This window comes from Rana temporaria, chromosome 1, assembly GCF_905171775.1.
Source record: "Rana temporaria chromosome 1, aRanTem1.1, whole genome shotgun sequence".
NCBI classification, from domain to species: domain Eukaryota; kingdom Metazoa; phylum Chordata; class Amphibia; order Anura; family Ranidae; genus Rana; species Rana temporaria.
The window spans coordinates 581,788,011-581,808,393 of NC_053489.1; the positions used below are offsets into that span (position 1 = coordinate 581,788,011).

The window sequence follows — 20,383 nt, forward strand, 5'->3', positions numbered from 1 at the left end:
AGGAGGCGACTTCACTCTGCGGCTCCGACTCGCAGCTGAGAGTGCACTGGGGGGCAGTGGTGTATTTAGGTTTTGTGCTGCCCTAGGCCTGACTAAACATGTGCACCCCCTAATTTAAATATGACCTACCCCTTTCTGTCAATGCCACGCCCCTTCATGTTTAAAACCTGCCCTATCACCTGCAAATCACACCTCTTCCTCTTAAGGATCCACCTTGATGGCACAATATAAGTACGTAAAATGAAATAAATGAATAACTAGTACAGTGATAGGGCATATTTTTACCACTGATCACTGTATTACTGTCACTGGTCCCAAAAAAAGTTACAGTGTCTGATTTATCCACCACAATGGCCCAGTCCCACCATGTACATGAAAGAGTAAAGCCCAGGTATCCATAGTGTAAATTCATATAGTAGGAAGCGCTTGTAGCTTGGGAACAAGCAGTTTTATATGTGAGTAGCAGCTACTTGTAATGGGAGCAAGTGCTTTGTGAATACTGTTCTTGCCTCTCAATGTTACATCGGCGTAGCGCATATGACATGCGCTACGCCCGCACAAATATACGCCGCTCTACGTGAGTCCGGGCCATGGTGTTTTTATCATCAAAGAGATAGGTGACAGGCAGGGACAGAAGCTATCAGACCCAGTAGCAGCTGGTGCTCAAAATTTTTAGAGGGGCGCAAACAAACTGAAAAATACTGAAAAAAAAAACATCAAATGCAGCCGCTGTGCCCATCAAATGCAGCCGCTGTGCCCATCAAATGCAGCCACTGTGCCCATCAAATGCAGCCACTGTGCCCCATCTAATACAGCCACTTGTGCCCAATCAAATGCAGCCACTGCGCCTATCAATTGCAGCCGCTGTGCCCATCAATTGAAGCCACTGTGCCCATCAAATGCAGCCACTGTGCCCATCAAATGCAGCCGCTGTGCCCATCAAATGCAGCCGCTGTGCCCATCAAATGCAGCCGCTGTGCCCATCAATTGAAGCCACTGTGCCCATCAAATGCAGCCACTGTGCCCATCGAATGCAGCCGCTGTGCCCATCAAATGCAGCCGCTGTGCCCATCAAATGCAGCCGCTGTGCCCATCAATTGAAGCCTCTGTGCCCATCAAATGCAGCCACTGTGCCCATCAAATGCAGCAACTGTGCCCATCAAATGCAGCCCCTGTGCCCATCAAATGCAGCCCCTATGCCCATAAAAATGCAGCCACTGTGCCCATCAAATGCAGCCATTGTACCCGTCAAATACAGCCACTTGTGCCCCATCTAATACAGCCATTTGTGCCCAATCAAATGCAGCCACTCCTGCCCATCAAATGCCATCACTTTTACCCCATCAAATGCTGCCACTTTTACCCCGTCTAATGAAATCACTCATGCCCATCAAATGCTGCCAGCTGTGCCCATCAAATGCTGCTACTGTGGCCCCTGCCTGCCCGGCACTTATTCCATCTCAGGCAGTGGGTGACGGTGTCGAGCTGTGGGACAGCTCCTGTGTCCTCCATTCTTTGCTCTCCTCTGTTGTTCCATTGCATCCAATAGGAGCCAATCAGGTAACGGGTATTAGACCCACGCTACCTGATTGGCGGAGAGGCGGTTCAGTGTTAGAAAAGCAAATATTAATTTGCTTTTCTAACACATCTGGGTGGACTGCAAGAACAATGCTTTGTGCTTGCAGTCCTCCTTTTTGAAGCCTGTTAGAGCCTACGGCTCTAATCAGGTGCTTCAAAAAAACACCCCTGCTGATGTAATTCAGACGCCCGGCATCAGAAAAGAGGCCGGACGCATGAATAGGGGGTGGCAGCGGCAGCCATGGATAGATTCATGCAATGCATGAATCTATCCATTCTACATAGAGGGGGTGGCTGTAGAGAGGGGGCAGTGCCCATGTACCCTTAATGGACGGGACACCTCAGACCCATGTGGCATTTAATTGCAGCTTTTGTCCATGTCTGCACCAACAGGGACATTGCTGGAGCCATGTGTTTGCTGGGGACAGACCTATACAGCATGGATTGGAGCCATAGGAAGTGCTCTTAAAATCCTCCTCAGCTCTGTGCTAGCTACACAGGTCTGACTGACAGGAGGTGGGCAGAGACAGGAGCCAACAGCTAGGGTACATTAAACTCCTCCTTGGCTACATCGTGCCACACAGGCTTGGCAAGTAGCAGTGGAACTAGCACTTACATTTGGGAGGAGGATGCAATAGTGCTTGCTGGACGTGCAGGTCTGCATGTAAGTTCCCCTCACTCTCTCATCCAGTCCACAGAGCCCGGGCAGGAAGGATGGTGCGGAGGAAGGTGGGCGGAGTATTAGGCTCCGCCTCCGGCAATTGTAGTGAGTGCGGCCAGCCTGGACAATCACCGCCCAAGTTTTTTTCACGGGGTTCGGCTTTAAGACACAGCACTGCTCGGGGGGGAGACATGCCATGCCACCCGAGGGCCGTCGCGGGCCACTGGCGGCCCGCGGGCCAATGGCGGCCCGCGGGCTGCCGCGGCCCACCGGGCATATGCCCGGTATGCCCTATGGCCAGTCCGGGCCTGCTGGGGAGGGAAAATGGCTAATTAGGCCCAATTTGGACATTTTCACTTAGGGGTGTACTCTCCTTTGTTGCCAACAGTTAAGACATTATTGGCTGTGTGTGGAGTTATTTTGAGAGGACAGCAAATTTACACTGTTATATAAGCTGTACACTCACTATATTGTAGCAAAGTGTAATTTCTTCAGTGTTGTCACATGAAAAGATATAATAAAATATTTACAAAAATGTGAGGGGTGTACTCACTTTTGTGAGATACTGTATAATACCAATGGTAGGTGGCTTCCTTTTATAATGAGCACTGAAAATCATTCCTCATACAATGTATGCACATTTTGACATTGGCTCCTTCCCTAGCTTGTGCCCAGTCTTGTTTCGCGTAGTTTACAAGAATACAGTACTCTACTCTTGTATGTATTCCTGCTTGGGAGATAGTAGTAGGAAAGATATTTGCCAGCACACCATGGAACGACATAAATAGCGTCCAAACTGATAATTTATTGCATGATCACAACACAAGGAGAGTGCAACATTTCGGAGTCACACAGGACTCTTCGTCAGGCATGCGATATGATCTTTCACATGCCTGACGAAGGGGTCCTGCGTGACTCCGAAACGTTGCACTTTCCTTGTGTTGTGATCATGCAATAAATCAGTTTGGATGCTATTTACCGTATTTATCGGGGTATAGCGCGCTCCCGCGTATAGCGCGCACCCGACAATACACGAGTGTACTGCGCTCGGTATATGTCGGCGCAGTATTCAAACTCGGCGCGGGTATCGGAGTATACCGCGCACCCACGATTTTGCCCTGATTTTCAGGGCAAAAAAGTGCGCGGTATACGCCGATAAATACGGTATGTCATTCCATGGTGTGCTGGCAATTATCTTTACTGTGACTTGAACCACTATCCAGCTGGTTGTTGCTGCAGCACCCAAATTTGAGCGCTCATCCAGGAATGTGTGCGATGGGAATATAAAGTATTTCCTGTTTGGGAGATGTCCCATCACTGCCATACCTCCCGTCACTGGGACAGGATGACAACATAACCCCTAATTTGAGCACCTAATAGAGTGTGAAGGTGTTAAGCCTGGTACACACTAGTAGTTTCTCTTCATTCAACCCAAAAGAGCTGAAAATAAAAAAGAAAAGGAGGAGCTCTTGTACTAACTATTCAATATTAGTACAGGGATCTCCCCTACTGTTCCAATGTGTTCTGACAGGGGGGACAGCCCCTACACCAGAACACTCCAGTCCGGCCCATTGGCTGAGAGTACCAATCGGGAGGCGGTCGGCAGACCTTTTTCGGTCATGCCTCTTTGACAGAAGCCAACTGAACGACCGACTCCAGTACACACAGGCAGAATGTCAGCCGGTTTCTATTGAATTGGCCGATGGCGCCCGACATTTAGCATGTGTGTACTAGAGATACAACCTAATGTTTTGTTGTGGTCTTCAGTTTCCCCCTCGATTCCTATATTGATGCTCTAAGTCAGGGTGTGACAGGGTGCCGCTGGTATAGGAGTAAGGTGAAAGCTCTGCACTGGGGGCACCTCTATAAAAATATGATACATATTCTAAACCTTTTTCACTCTATACAAGAAAAATACATTTTGGCTTGCGTCAGAATGCAAACATCATTATGCCACCACATATTCATTATAAGGAACAAACACTACCTTCTGCCGGGGCTGATTAGGTAATGACACCACCACAGTGTTGCAGATGGCTAAAGCAAGGAAGAAGTCCAGGATGTAGGAGGCCTCCAGTGTCATCTCTTCGCAGCCATTCGATTGATACAGAGCCGGAGGGCTGATCTGGTAAAACTTTCCCTCTAGTCCAGGATCTGGAAACACATCCTTCTCCTGGTAACCAAATGTAAACAAGCCAGTTACTAACTTGTAATGGATTTTCGGACAAAATCTCAACATTGGAACAGCTTCAATATAAGTTAAAAAGGAAAGTTACTCTCCCTTGACAACCTTTTTTTTTTTCTTTTTTTTTTAAATGTATTTTGTGCGTGTACTCGAGAGAGGAGCCGGACTGCAGGAGTTGGGAGTAGGCAGGCCTCCCCCAGAGGCAATCTGCCACCTTTCTCCATGCCCCGGTGGCAATGGCGGGTGTGTGAGGGGGTCCTCCCACACAGCCCGCCCTACCTGCTCCGCTTTGAAGCCCAACGGGGCAGAGGGACTCCCTATAAGGGAGTGAGAGGGTCCAGCCCGCTCAACCAGCCCCGTTAGTCCTTCGCCTCTCTTATTAGAGACCGCGTTGGTCAAAGTGCGTGCATGTTAACCCAATTTCGAGTGCGTCTAAGTGTGGTGGTTTTTGTGGGAGGGGGGTGGGCGTACTAAGCGCAGGCTTACCTCGCACAGCACACCCACCGGGAGCCGGGCTGAGACCACCAAACTCAATTCACATGTAGCTGAGACCGGGATCCGAACCCCTAGCTGCAGAGGTGAATGGCTTATCAGCGCAGTGCCAATCGCGTTGAGCCACCGCAGCTCCCTCCTTGACAACCTTTTAGCAAACATGGAAGAGAAGAAATTTAACAGCGCTCTCTGCTGGGACACCCCAATCCACTCACAGGTGCCGAGGCTTAATGTGTCCCAACACGCTCCAATGCAACAGTAATAAGAAGAGTCGGCAAAACTAATCCTTGAAGTGTTGTTTATTGCTTCATCAGAGTGACAATAAAACAATGCTGACGCGTTTCGACAATAGCCTTAGCTGCTAAGACCAAGGCTATTGCCAAAACGTGTCAGGTTGTTTTATGGTCACTCTGATGTACCAATAAACGACACTTCAAGGATTACAGTTTTGTCGGATCTTCTTACTACTGTAATCTTTTAACAAATACGTTAAAATGAATTGCACACATAGGATTAAACAAGAGGTGTGGATAAAAATCTGTTAACACTCACCTATGAAGGGAAAAGTTGGTATATCAACACAGGAATTGTCCTAACAAAATTATTAGAAACTCCAGGCCTGGTACCAACCCAATTAATTATTTTGATGCTAGCAGCCTATTCCTTAGGTTGCTAGCATCAAAATACTAAAGTCTTGTGCGTCTCCCTGTGTCTATTCAGACAGGCCCCACCCCCTTTCTCTCCTGATTGACAGAAACGGGAGTCAATGACGTTGCACGTGTGTCTCAGCCAATCAGGAGTGAGAGTCCCGGACGTCCGAGGCCGTCGTGCACATCGCTGGATCTAGATGGGCTCCTGCACACTGAAGTTTTTTTTATCTTAATGCATAGAATGCATCAAGATAAAAACCTTCTGCCTTTATAAGGACTTAAACAGAACATTTTCTCACGTATACTTGTTTTAATCTTATTTTATTTTCACATTACTTTCAGTTACTTCCTGGTTTCCAGGCCTAGGCAAATGATGTCATAAATGTCAGGAGTCTTCAGGAGGAGAGGTTTTCCCAGCTAAGCACACCCTCCTAGCTGCATGCCTGAGCAAAGAGCAGATGGATTCCAGCAAGTAAGCGATACATGAATCATCTGCCCTTACTCAAGATGGCTACGGGCAGAAATTCTAAGGGGTGTTTTTTTTTTTTTAAGTGATTTCTGAGCAAAATAAAGCATGGAGACATGGATGGATGGGTGAATTTGCTTTGAATATTAAAAAAAGGATTTGTGTTTTTGCTTTGTGGTGCTCAGATACAGTGTAGTTCCACTAGGAGTAACAAATGCTGGCTCTCTATCGGTCTTAATGAAATATTAAGCAATATCCGATTAGCTTTCTCCATCAATTGGTAGGATCTTGCTTCTATATTTGTGTACCAATTCAGCTTTGATGAGAAGCATTTCCACCCCTTATAATTATTGGGAACATTACAGAGTTTATTAGTGATCAATTAATATCTCAATGGATAGGTGCCGATACAGCAGCTCTATGATCAGGCGGTAGCCCAAATACCAAACTGACTTGCATATTGTGTTCCAAGGTAAGGATGCAAATATTTAAACAAACAGTTGTATTTGTCTCTGCTTTCCCTCTGTATGAGTGCACAAGTATTGTAAAAAAAAAAAAAAAATGTAATAAGGCTTCATTTCAATGGACGTTTTTACAGCCACTTTTCTGAGCGTTTTTTTGCAGCTTAAAAACGGCTCTCCGTGTTAGTCTATGGCCTCATGCCCACCATGACGTTTTTGAGCTGTAGATGGCTGAGCCGTTTTTAAGCTGCAAAAAAAAAAAAAAAAAAACAGGACCAGTGCGTTCATTTTTTACCGCCAGACGTTAAAAAATGCTCAAAAACGCTACCGCTGCGTTTTTTAGCTCCAAAAAAAAAAAAAAAAAAAAAAAAAAAAAACACATGGACAGGTGTTTTTATGCTGTAAAAAAAGCCTAAAAAAGTGGCTGTAAAAACGTCCATGGAAATGAAGCCTTATTGAGTGATGGAAGGGGTGAAAGAGTCGAGTTTGCGATTTATTGTGCCAAGAAAACTTTATTGCAATAAAAATGATCTGACTTAAACAAAAATCATCACAAGGCTATATAACATCACTATTGATAAGTACAAACCATGGGGCTGCTGAATGCAAAATGTCTTGGTTGTGGCAGAGAACCAGTTCCATCGCCTTCTCCTCTCAGTTCTAAACCACTTGCAGACAGCTTGTTTAGGGACTTGTTGCTTGGCATGCTTCTCACTGATTTGGGGCTTTGACTCTTGCACTTGAGAGCTGCACTCCTGGAGGAGAATGGATCCATATATTCTTCACAGTGTAGATCAGGATCTTGATAGGACTGCAGTCGTTTGGCTTTAAAAGCAAAGGCAACACTATGAACCTAAATAGTATGTAACCCCAGAACTTCATATTCTTGATATGTGCCTGCTGTACCATGTACTTGTATGAAAAAGCATCCTGTTCGCTTTGTATTGCTTTCTTTATGTGAAATCCCTGGTGTTACGGTCAGTCCCTCTGCGTTCCTATAACAAAAAAAACTGACCACACTAAGCAGTGTAACACATCGTGGTCAGTTCTCTAGCTATGCGGGGAACTCGGCCTGCTCTCTTCCAATGATCAGACTCGTCCTAAAAACTCCACCCCCCTGCACAACCTTTCACTCGGAAGTTCAGTGTGCTGTTGCTTTACTTCCCGAGCTCCTATGCAACAGAGAGCAGAGAATATGTGATCACTTATAAAAAAGCAAACCCCCCCCCCCCCAAAAAAAAAGTATTCATAATTTTTATCACACACACACACACACACACACACACTTTTCCCTTTCATTTCTAATTTAAACTGAAGTTTCATTTGTTTTACAAGATGATCGTTTACAATCACTTTAAATGACTTCAAAACACAGAGCATTGTAAAACATATAAAACAAAGACAAAAGAGCAGAGCATATTGACCTTTGTGCAGAATAAAATCATAAACTCTTTAAACAATAAAATGCACTCAATAGCATACAGTAATATGGCTTGGACATTTTTTTTCCCCCACAGGCTTCTGTGTGGCTGAAGTAGTGATGGGTACAGTAGAAACCCAGAATGCCATTTACCAAACTGGAAAGACATAAAACAATTGGGACCCATTTGCACCTATTCGTTTAATGCACATTAAGCAAAAGTACACAGATTAGCTATTGTTTAAAATGGTGCTTCACATCTGTGTGACATGTGTTGGGCAACATTTTTTTTAATAATAATTATATATATATATATATATATATATATATATATATATATATATATATATATATATATATATATATATATATATATATATATATATATATATATATATATATATATATATATATTAGGGCTGCGGAAATTAACGATTAATTGTTCGATTAATCGTTAATTTCTTTGATCGACTAAAATTATTTTGATCGACGAACCGCGGAGTGAGCTCCGCGGTCTCGCCGATAGGAAAGGCCGCGGCTTCGGCCTAGCTCCGGAGCCATCTTGGTCCACCCGGCGGCAACCAAGTAGCGGCGCGCTGACGTCATCATCACCCGCCCGCCCTGCTTGTATTATGTTCCCGCGCACACGTGTCCATCAGCCTCTCTGCCGACGGGTCTGCCTGATGTAGGTAAGAGAGGACAACAAACCATTCTTTATATTAAAGCATGGGGGCAGATGTGTATAAGACTATAAGCATGGGGGCAGATGTGTATAAGACTATAAGCATGGGGGCAGATGTGTATAAGCATGGGGGCAGATGTGTATAAGCATGGGGGCAGATGTGTATAAGCATGGGGGCAGATGTGTATAAGCATGGGGGCAGATGTGTATAAGCATGGGGGCAGATGTGTATAAGCATGGGGGCAGATGTGTATAAGCATGGGGGCAGATGTGTATAAGCATGGGGGCAGATGTGTATAAGCATGGGGGCAGATGTGTATAAGCATGGGGGCAGATGTGTATAAGCATGGGGGCAGATGTGTATAAGCCTGGGGGCAGATGTGTATATAAAAGCATGGGGGCAGATGTGTGTATAAAAGCATGGGGGCAGATGTGTGTGTATAAAAGCATGGGGGCAGATGTGTGTGTATAAAAGCATGGGGGCAGATGTGTGTGTATAAAAGCATGGGGGCAGATGTGTGTGTATATAAAAGCATGGGGGCAGATGTGTGTATATAAAAGCATGGGGGCAGATGTGTGTATATAAAAGCATGGGGGCAGATGTGTGTATATAAAAGCATGGGGGCAGATGCTGTAATATACACATCTGCCCCCATACTGCAAGAATATACACATCTGCCCCCATACTGCAAGAATATACACATCTGCCCCCATACTGCAAGAATATACACATCTGCCCCCATACTGCAAGAATATACACATCTGCCCCCATACTGCAAGAATATACACATCTGCCCCCATACTGTAAGAATATACACATCTGCCCCCATGCTGTAATGTACACATGGGGGCAGATGTGTATATTCTTGCAGTATGGGAGGCAGATGTGTATATTACAGTATGGGGGGCAGATGTGTATATTACAGTATGGGGGGCAGATGTGTATATTACAGTATGGGGGGCAGATGTGTATATTACAGTAGGGGGGGGGGGGGAGATGTGGATATTACGGTTTGGGGGCAGATGTGGATATTACGGTATGGGGGGGGAAGTCATTGATTGTGGAAACTAACTAGTGTCGAGTGATTGTATATAGTGTATACCACATTTACCACTGACTAATGCAGAGTTGCAATGCAAGGAGATCAGCTAAAAGTAGTTGTATCTGTATGTGCGTTAATTAATCGAAATTAGTCGATTAATCGATTAAAAAAAAAAAACGATTAATCGAACACAAAAATTTTAATCAGTAGCAGCCCTAATATATATATATATTTTTTGTGCAGTAAAGAGTCTAGTGATAAGGCATTAATCACTTCCCACCAAAGGTACGTACCTGTACGTCCTCTGGTTTCAGTGGTTATACCAGGATGATACCAGCACCTATATGCATCATCCCTGTCGCATGCTTTTCAGTCGACGATTCTCTTTCAGGCAGAAGTGATCTGAGGGGCAAATTAGCCACTCGATCACTTCTGCGAGTGGCGTAATATGGTCCCACCTCCTCCCGCCTGCACCTTTCCCATGCTCTCTGTTCCAATCGCAGAGGCTGGAAGCGATGGCTGCCCTGTACGGATGGCTGTCGTTCCCCTCTTTCTGTAACCCTGAAAACCAGGAGTGATGAGTAGTTAGTCAATTCAGGTTCCGCCCCTTTGTTTACCTGGCCACCACCAGCCAGGATTGCAGCCGATCAGCTGCATGGGGAGCCAGAGGAGAGATTTTTCTCCATAAAGAAGACCCATCATGGCCCAGGCAGTCACAAGGGATTCTGTTCATCACTTGTGATAGCAATAAAGTGAGTACAAAAAAAAAAAAAAGCGCCCCTGTCGCACTGTGCTTGCACGCAAATACGAACACATACGTTACTCCCGCATGCATATATAATGGTGATCGCACCACACCATGGTGTCGCGAATGTTAGAGCAAGAGTAATAATTTTAGCATGTGCAACCCTAAACTGGTAACTTGTAAAAGGCGTTTAAAGCGTTGGCTATGGAGAAATTGAAGCCCCGTAGTTTGCCGCCATTCCACAGGCAGACGCAATTTTAAAGCGCGACATGTCGGGTATCTATTTACATGGTGCATGATTTTTTATATTACACAAACAAATTGGGCTAACTTTTGTTTAATTTGCGCAAATACTGTGTCACATACAAAGTTGCAACACTCACCATTTTTTTCTATAGGGTCCCTGCTAAAATTTATATATATATATATATATATATATATATATATATATATATATATATATATATATATATATATATATATATATATATATATATATATATATATATATATATATATAGTAATGTTTGGGGGTATCCAAGTAATTTTCCAGCAAAAAAAAAAAAAAAAACATTTTTACATGTAGGAGCAAAGTGACAAAAATTGCCTGGGTACGAAGTGGTTAAAAATGCACTAAAAATGTATCTTGTGTGTTAAAAATGGATATTGCAACACTAACAGCATTCTTTGCTTGTCTAAAAAAAAAAAAAAAGTCCAGAACAGCCCTATAAAAAATAAGCCTAAATTTCACACGATGAGCAATGGATGAGTTTTCATATAGAGCCAAAAGCACCGCTGCCATCTGACACGTTTGGGGGTGTCGAATAGCGTGCCTTCCTTTAGTGCTATTAAATCCCTACAGGACACAGTATTATATTGCTTTGATTTTCACAATGAGCACTAAAGTATATTCAATAAAGATGTACCATTGGCTTCATGGGAATATTCCACACCCGCAATGCTGCATCTACGGAATACCATCTTGTTCTCTGTAAGAGTGCCAGTTTTGTCTGAGAAAATGTACTGCACTTGGCCCAGGTCCTCCGAAATGTTCAGCGCCCTGCACTCGATCAAAGAATCAGACTTTTCACAGTAGAAATCTCGGTCATTCTGGATGAAGTACATTTGCCCCAGTTTAACAATTTCAATGGAGACGTAGAGGGAGATTGGAATCAACACCTAAATAAAAGCAAAAACAAAAAAACAAAAAAAACAAAAAAAACAAACAGTAAACCGAATTACTAATATAAACCTGAAGTTTTGGCCATATGGTAAAAGCAAAAAAAGTGTATAAACAGATACAAAATCTAAACTTACTGCATCAAATCACTAACAGACATTCCCCACCAGAATCTGAATGGTTTATGAAAAATCAAATGTGGATTTTGGCCAATTGCAATTGGATTTCAGCTGTCTAGCAGGGCTGAATTCTGAAATTGGTTGCTGTGAACACCACTTTCACTGAATAGCAGCATTGATAAATCAGCCTGTTACTTTAACAAAAAAAATTAAAAATCAAGAGTGAAATCTTTATCATGCAAAAGACAATCTTACTTTGCAGTGACCACATTATGTTTTAGGTCTTGTTCACATGAGCTTATATAAGTGTACTCACATGGAGGGCTTTGTTTACCAGCGTCAGTGTGCTGTGCATCCCTGTGCCGGTAAACATGGCACTCCATGGGGGTACCCTTATGTACGCCCTGTGTGAACGAGGCCTTAGGTCGCATTCACACCTGAGCGTAGCGTTTTCGGTAGTTTTGCGCGTTTGCATACAGCGTTGTCCGACATTTTTGAACTTCGTAGTTTTTTATTTTAGCCAATAGGAAAAAAGCTCATCTCTTTCATGATTTGTTGCTATGTTGGTAGATTTTTTTTATCTTCTTTCTGGGTGAATATTCTATTTCACAGGACAGATTAAAGCGACAAAACGTCCGTAGAAACGCTCGTTGTCACGCTAGACGCTTGAATCGAGCGTTTCTATTTGTTTCCATGGGAATAAAAACGTTCAAAAACGCCCAAATCAGCCCGATTTGCGCGACAAAAAAGGGTCCAGAACTTGTTTGAGCTTCAGGCGTTCGGCTTCAGGCGTTTTGGAGTGGAGATGTGAACCATCTCCATTGAGAATAAGGGCCTGGATTCACAAAGCACTTACGCCGACGTATCTCGAGATACGCCGCGTAAGTGTAACTATGCGCCGTCGTATCTGTGCGCCGTGCCCACAATCTGAGATACGCCTAAAAATAGGCTTCCTACGACCGGCGTAACTTGCCTACGTATCGTGGGCGCATATTTACGCTGGGCGCATTTTCCGCTCCCATTGATTTTCTATGCACATATGCAAATGAGGGAGATGCGCTAAATCATTAATGTAGTTGCGCCCGGCGCATAATATACGCGGTTTGCGTAATACATACGTCCTGCGTAAAGTTATTCCCCATATAGGAGGCGCAACTCATGCAAAGGTATGGACCAGGGAACAGAGCTGTCGTATTTTACGTCGTTTACGTAGTACGTGAATATGGCTAGGCGTAGGTTACGTTCACGTCGTAGGCAGTGATTCGACGTATCTTCAGCTCATGTTTCGCCGTGATTCTGAGCATGCGCACTGGGATGCCGCCACTGGGCGGCGCATGCGCCGTTTCTTTTTAAGTACTTCTATGGCGCTTGGCCCATCATTTGCATGGGGTCACGCCTCATTAGCATGGCTCACTCACGCCCACTTCCACCTACGCTGGCTTACGCAGAGGAAACCCAGCGTATATTTGAGAGCAAGTGGGAGCAAGTGCATTGTAAATACTGTGCTTTCCTCTCTGCGCTGCGTCGGCATAGCGTATATTCAATACGCTACGCCGGCATAAATATGCGCCGATGTATGTGAATCCGGGCCAATGTATTTTTTCCCCTCTAGCGTTTTCTAGCTTCAGGCTACAAAACGCTCAGGTGTGAATGCAGCCTTAGGGTTATGTGTTATTTGATACAAGTAACAAAACATGAATAAAATCTTTGTTTCGCCCAAGTACAGGGGTCTCTGGCATTTAGCTGTGGGCAGAGGGCACAGGTACACTGTCCAGCGCCGTTGTACCCCTTTCACACTGAGACGCTTTGCAGGCACTACAACGCAAAAAATAGCGCCCTGAAAGAGCCGCTGCTAGGTGCACTGTCCAGCTACAGCAGCGGTCAACCTCTTTTGACAAGCTGCAGGCTGGGTGGTGAACCCTGCCCAAATCTAAAATGCCAGAGCCCTATGCACTGGGGCCAAAAAGGGCCAATTTGATGCCATGAAAAAAAAAAAAAAAAGAAGATCATCACACAGATTACATGAAGACAGTGAACCAATTGGAGCCTTTAAACATTAGGAGCACCTGAATTGGGAACATTTTGGACGATTAATGAGCAGTAGTAAAAGTAATTTCAAAAAGCACTATATTATGGTGCGGTTTTAAACAGGCAATGGGCAGAAGTAGGTTAAAAAAATATATCTTTCTTTCTTTCAGCTTACCAAAAGGCCAACATTTTGGCTTGAATACAACTACTCACAATGGCAGTCATTATATCATACTCCCAGCATTACATGTTATTTATTTTTCCTGCCAGGAGGTAGGCATTTAGCAGATCTGGCCCTGAAAATGTTTCACTGTGTACAAGGAAGACATTGTTTCCGCTCCATAAATTGTATATGCAGCTGAAAAACCTATTATAGTCACTAAACTATCATAACATGTACCTGCAGAAGGATTATCATTGTCCAAAACATGTAAAAGGCAGCCAATGCTGGAGGAGTGTGCTCGCCACTCGGTTTGGGAACGTTGAAAATTGGAGGTTCATGAAAACGCATCAGCCAGATCCCATGCCCTTTAATTTGGAAGAAAAGAGTATGAAATCAGAATTAGAATTATAACATTCACCTGAACTATAAATTCTACCTGCCCAATATAAATAATAATATAACCTTAACAGTATGTCCTTTCATGGACTATGGTTGTTAAGTGAATTGGTGAGGAAGAAAAGAACAGTAAAATATATTTCAATACAGTATTAAAGTGGTTATACACCAAGTTACACCACTTGTACCTACAAGTAAGCCACCTGAAGGTACTGTGCAAGGTCATTGCCTCCTATCCCTGTTGATGCCTCGTATGGAGAAACGCAGCGTTGGGCGGAGCAATACAATCTGACGTCACCACGCCCCCAGCTGACTGGCCTGAGCCACGGCTGGAAGACAGCTCTTTTTTTAAAAACGGCGTTGCCTGAAAAGTTTTTACATTGGATGTCAGTAACCCTGCACTTCAAAATCAAGGGACTTTAATTTTTAAACTTACTGCTCCATGAAGCTTTTCATTTTTTTCTTTTTACCATACCCTCATTTATCACACTCTGTGCTGGGAGTGATTTCTGTCTGCTGGGAGTGATCCTGTCTGTGCTGAGATCGTGTGCACTTTTTTCAGACATTTGCTGGAGGAGAAGGATCGGATTGGAGAAAACGATCGGCTGCTGTGGAGTCCTATGGATATTTGCTGAGCTCTCATGGTCTCTGTAATAGGGATCCACCAGATTTGGTAAGCAGCCCCTTTATACACCATTTTTCGTCTGTTTGGCTGAAAACTCTTCACTTTGTGACACTTTCCGCAAATAACTAGCCTTTTTTGGCACAGTGGGGGTAGCGCGGATTATCCACGCTTTACAAGTGCCATGACAGACTGCTCCCGCGCTCATGTGCCGAAGTGACGTTACACGACTGCAGACAGTCACGGAGCTGGAGTCGGCAGCCCCTGAAAAAAGAGGGGTAAAGATGGATGCGGCCACCAGCGGGGACAACGCAGGCTTTGTTTTCAGGTAAGTGCCACATAACGGGCTAGTATGTGATGCATACTATCCCGGTATGCTTTTACATTGCAGGGGGAAGCAGGGGAAAAATGAGGAAGCAAAACCCATCGGGTTTACTGCCTCTTTAATGCTGAAATCCAGACAAACAGCCAGAAACACACCTGAAATATGGTGGAGTACCCTCGCCAACCCTGGCCTGCTGACTAGACAGTGAAAGAGTAGCAACAGAATAAGTAGGCCATGCCTCGGTTTACTCTGCTCTGATCTCCCCCCTTCTATCAGCATGTTTCTGCTTAAATTAAGTGTTTTAAAAAAAGTTTGCCTAGGAACAGATATCAGATAGGACCCCAAACTATTTGCAAATGTATGTGCTTTTTTGCATTTTCACAGTATAGCCCATTTTAAACAAAATGTACCAGGGGTGCAATGCAAACTGCAGTCTACTAAACTACAAAAACACAGAACTAACATCGGCCAGTTCTGTTTGGCCACTCTTGTGATTTCAGGCACCTCTGCCATAAAGTATAGCCAAGTTGGTGACATCCATTTTCTTTCCTCTGCAGCTAAGCAATACAGACACCCACACAGGTTGTGATTGGACGATAAAGGAGCAGCCAAATAGTGAAAATACCCACACTATGGTTAAATGTGCTACACTATCTGTGGAATATTAATATGAAATATCCCAATAAATCCTTAATAAAGGAGCAGCACATATATGAAAATAGAGGAGGTAATCTTCCCTGCTCTCCCTTTCTGTAAATATCTTCAGGTAGAAAACAGAGCTGCAAAACCAGATTTCCTGCCTATCCGCTCCCCCCCAGGCAGAGTTACAAAAGGGTAGGATCCAGGACAAATTCCAGGTACTTATACTACAAAAAATATGTTTAATGACTTGTTAATAAAAACATAACTGAATTAAATGCCGATTTTAGCATATATGCTTGGAGTTCAACTATAAATATGAAAAAAAAATAATTAACATTCTTTTAATGGGACAGACTAGACTAGCTGGGCTCTTTTTCACTTTCTGTCCAGTCCACTAAGCAAACAAAGTGTATAATAATGGTAACGCTTTGCTCTGACTATGTGTGATAAATAGGAAAGAGAAGGAGGTCACTATTAACACATTTTTCTGCAATTAAAAACAGGTTATGACTTGTAGAGTATAGAAACACATTCCTTATTTTATCAGCTCATCTCTGTGGCAGCGGAGATCATCACAATCAGGTTTTATAGGAAATAAGAACAGACACACCTTGCATTTCTACCTGATCACACTACGGAATGTGCTTATTAAACAAATATTTGTGTAACTGTATTCCTTATAACCCACAAAAGGATATTAATCCATTTCTGTGGCCCTTGCAAATGCAAATGTTACCTTGTAAAAATAGCAGTGCTACAAATAACCTGTGCAGAGAGTAGAGGTGTGGGGAAGGTTGCCTGCAGAAAGCTACAAGAGGGGGCGGAGACAAGACCAGTCACCCTGCACAAAGTGAGAGAACAGCAGTGACTGGTCTTTATTACAGGAAGCTCCTGCACAGAGGTAAAAAGTCTCACACTGGATTACTGCACAGATCTGGAAGAAATACACAAAGAACACCCAGATGTATTTAAGAATACACTTGCCTCTTGTATTTAGACAATGTTTGCTTATCCTGAAGTTCTGCTATAAGTTGATGTTAAAATCATTTCTGAAGATTTCATAATTCTGTTCTATCGGTTTAAACTCACCGATAGCTGCAACCAGGCACATGATCAACAATAGGAGAACACACCACAGTATATCCGAGTTAAGCCGTCTCTCCAGTCTACTGCGCTTGTATCTTGGTCCGCTGTTATTTAGCATTGTTTTAGTCTCATGTCCTTATACAAAAACAACAAAAAAGGGATTTTTAATACAGCTTACCTGTAAAATCCTTTTCTTGGAGTACATCACGGGACACAGAGCAGCATATTCATTACTATGTGGGTTATATGGAGTACCTTCAGGTGATGGACACTGGCAATCTCAAACAGGAAGTGCCCCTCCCTATATAACCCCCTCCCATAGGAGGAGTACCTCAGTTTTGTAGCAAGCAGTATGCCTCCCAAAATGGTCCCCATAAGAGGGGTGGGAGCTCTGTGTCCCGTGATGTACTCCAAGAAAAGGATTTTACAGGTAAGCTGTATTAAAAATCCCTTTTTCTTTCTCGTACATCACGGGACACAGAGCAGCATATTCATTACTATGTGGGATGTCCCAAAGCAATGCTTACAATGAGGGGAGGGAGAACATCTTCCCAAGACAAAAGGATTTAATCTAGAGATATACTTAAATCATAATAAATCCAACTTAGTTGAGAAAAAATAATTTTAAATTTTAAATTTAACTCAAAAGGGAGCCCCCGGAATCCGAGGGTCTCAAACTGCAGCCTGCAGCACTGCCTGCCCAAAGGCTGTATCAGTATTCCTTCTTACGTCCAACTGGTAGAATTTTGTAAACGTGTGGACAGAAGACCAGGTTGCCGCCTTGCAAACTTGAGCCATAGAGATCTGGTGGTGTGCTGCCCAGGAGGCGCCCATGGCCCTAGTAGAATGAGCCTTTAATGATAACGGAGGAGGCAACCCTTTCAAGCCGTAGGCCTGAGAGATTAACTGTTTAATCCATCTCGAGATGGTGGATTTTGCAGCTGCCTGCCCCTTCTTGGGCCCATCCGGTAAAATGAACAACACATCTGTTTTCCGGATCTTCTCTGTAGCTTTAAGATAGGCCTTCATGGCCCTGACAATATCCAAGGTATGCAGCAACCCTTCCTTTCTGGAAGTAGGTTTAGGGAAGAAGGATGGTAATACCAAATCCTGGTTTAGATGAAAACTGGATATAACCTTTGGTAGGAAGGAAGGATGAGGGCGGAGAACGACCTTGTCCTTATGTAAAATAAGATATGGTTCCTTACAGGATAAGGCTGCCAGTTCCGATACTCTTCTGGCGGAAACTATGGCGACCAAAAATACTAACTTCCTTGTTAGTAAAACCAAAGGAATTTCAGCCAACGGCTCAAAAGGTTGTTTCTGTAAACTTGACAGAACAAGATTTAAATCCCACGGACAAAGCGGGGATTTAACTGGAGGATTAATACGCAAGACCCCTTGAAGGAAGGTCTTAACTAGCGAGTGGGTGGCCAGCGGCCGCTGAAACCACACTGACAAAGCTGAAATCTGTCCCTTGATTGTGCTTAATGCCAGTCCTTTATCCACTCCTAGCTGGAGAAAACTTAATACTCTATCGATGGTAAATTTGCGAGAAAGCCATCGCTTGGACTCGCACCAGCCTACATAGGCCTTCCAGACCCTGTAATAAATCACCCTAGAGACCGGTTTCCTGGCTCTGATTAGGGTAGAGATTACTTTCTGAGACAGACCTCTACCCCTGAGAATCAGGGATTCAGCTTCCAGGCCGTCAAATTTAGATGCCGTAAGGCAGGGTGGAGGATCGGACCTTGCGATAGCAGGTCTGGCCGTAGAGGAAGAGTCCAAGGGTCTCCCACTACCATCTTCAGGATTAGTGAATACCATGCCCTTCTGGGCCATGCTGGAGCTACCAGGATGACTGGTATGTGCTCCACCCTGATCCTGCGCAGCAGGCGGGGTAGTAACTGGAGCGGGGGAAATGCATAAAGAAGTTTGAACTGATGCCAAGGGCAAACTAACGCATCGGTTCCGCAGGCTCTGGGATCCCTTGTGCGGGACATGAACCTGTCTAGCTTCTTGTTTAGTCTCGATGCCCTGATATCCACGTCCGGCACTCCCCACTTCTGGCAGAGTGTCTGAAAGACCTGTGGATGCAGAGACCACTCCCCCGGCAATAGAGTCTGGCGACTTAAGAAGTCCGCCTGTAGGTTGTCCACTCCGGGAATGAATATAGCCGATATGCAGGGCACATGGGCTTCTGCCCACAAGAAAATCAAGCTCACTTCTTTCTGAGCGGCTTGACTCTTGGTTCCCCCTTGGTGATTTATGTATGCCACCGCCGTGGCATTGTCCGATTGTATTCTCACCGGGAACCCCTGCAGTTTGGACGTCCAAGCCCTGAGGGCTAGTCGGGCAGCTCTGAGCTCCAAGATATTGATGGGCAACTGCTTCTCTGCCGCTGCCCAAGTGCCCTGGCGAGTGCAACCATCCAAAATTGCTCCCCAGCCGATCAGGCTGGCGTCTGTGGTTACCATCTTCCAGGTCACAGGACTGAACATCTTTCCCGTCAGGAGATTCTGAGGGTTTAACCACCAAGATAGACTTTGCCGGACTCTTGGTGAGAGTGGCAAAGGAATCTCCAAGGCCTGAGGCCTCTTGCTCCATGCTGACAGGATGGCTGCCTGCAGGATGCGAGTGTGGCTCTGAGCATACGGTACCGCCTCGAAGGTGGCCACCATCTTGCCTAGTAGCCGCATACATAGGCTAACAGTTGGCTTTCTCTTGCTCAGAACTATTTGTATTAGCTCTTTGATGGCCTTGACCTTTAATAGAGGTAGGAACACCCTCTGTTGTTCTGTATCCAATCTCATGCCGAGATATTCCAGCTGCCTTGTGGGCCGAAATGCTGATTTGTCTCGATTTAGGACCCAGCCGAACCTCTCGAGGTACTGAACCGTGAGGGCGACTGCTCGTTCCAGGCCAGGAAACGAGTGGTCTACGACCAAGAGGTCGTCCAGGTAAGCTAGGACCGTGACCCCTTGGGTCCTTAGATTGGCTAGGATTGGGACTAGGACCTTCGTGAATACCCGGGGGGCCGTAGCCAACCCGAAGGGGAGCGCCACAAATTGGAAATGACGCTGAGCCACCGAGAAGCGTAGAAATACCTGATGTGGCTGAAAAATTGGCACATGAAGGTAAGCATCCTTTATGTCTATGGACGCCATGAAGTCGTCCTTCTGGAGCACGGCGACAGCTGACCGAATAGTTTCCATCCGGAATGAGCGGACCTTTAGGTACGCATTTACTCCCTTTAAGTCCAAAATTGGCCTGACATCGCCGTTGGGCTTTGGGATGATAAACAGGTTGGAGTAGAACCCCAAGCCCTGTTCCTGGACTGGTACTTCTACTATCACCTTCTGGCACAGCAGATGATTCAATGCCGCCATCAACGCGGCTCCCTTCACCGGGTCGCCTGGTACTCTTGACTCCTGGTAAT

At 44.7% G+C, this 20,383-nt stretch overlaps 1 protein-coding gene across 2 annotated transcripts in view; it reads right to left on the reverse strand.

The window, feature by feature from the left end:
- ATP10D (ATPase phospholipid transporting 10D (putative)) overlaps positions 1–20,383 on the reverse strand; it is a 142,733-nt gene that overhangs the window by 47,973 nt on the left and 74,377 nt on the right. For both annotated transcript variants that reach the window (XM_040334987.1, XM_040334982.1), the window contains exons 7-11: positions 16,948–17,079; positions 14,111–14,238; positions 11,310–11,562; positions 7,083–7,318; positions 4,227–4,412 (exon numbers count right to left, since the gene is read on the reverse strand). In XM_040334987.1, the coding sequence (XP_040190921.1) occupies positions 4,227–4,412; positions 7,083–7,318; positions 11,310–11,562; positions 14,111–14,238; positions 16,948–17,079 (935 nt within the window). The remainder of the gene's footprint in view (positions 1–4,226; positions 4,413–7,082; positions 7,319–11,309; positions 11,563–14,110; positions 14,239–16,947; positions 17,080–20,383) is intronic.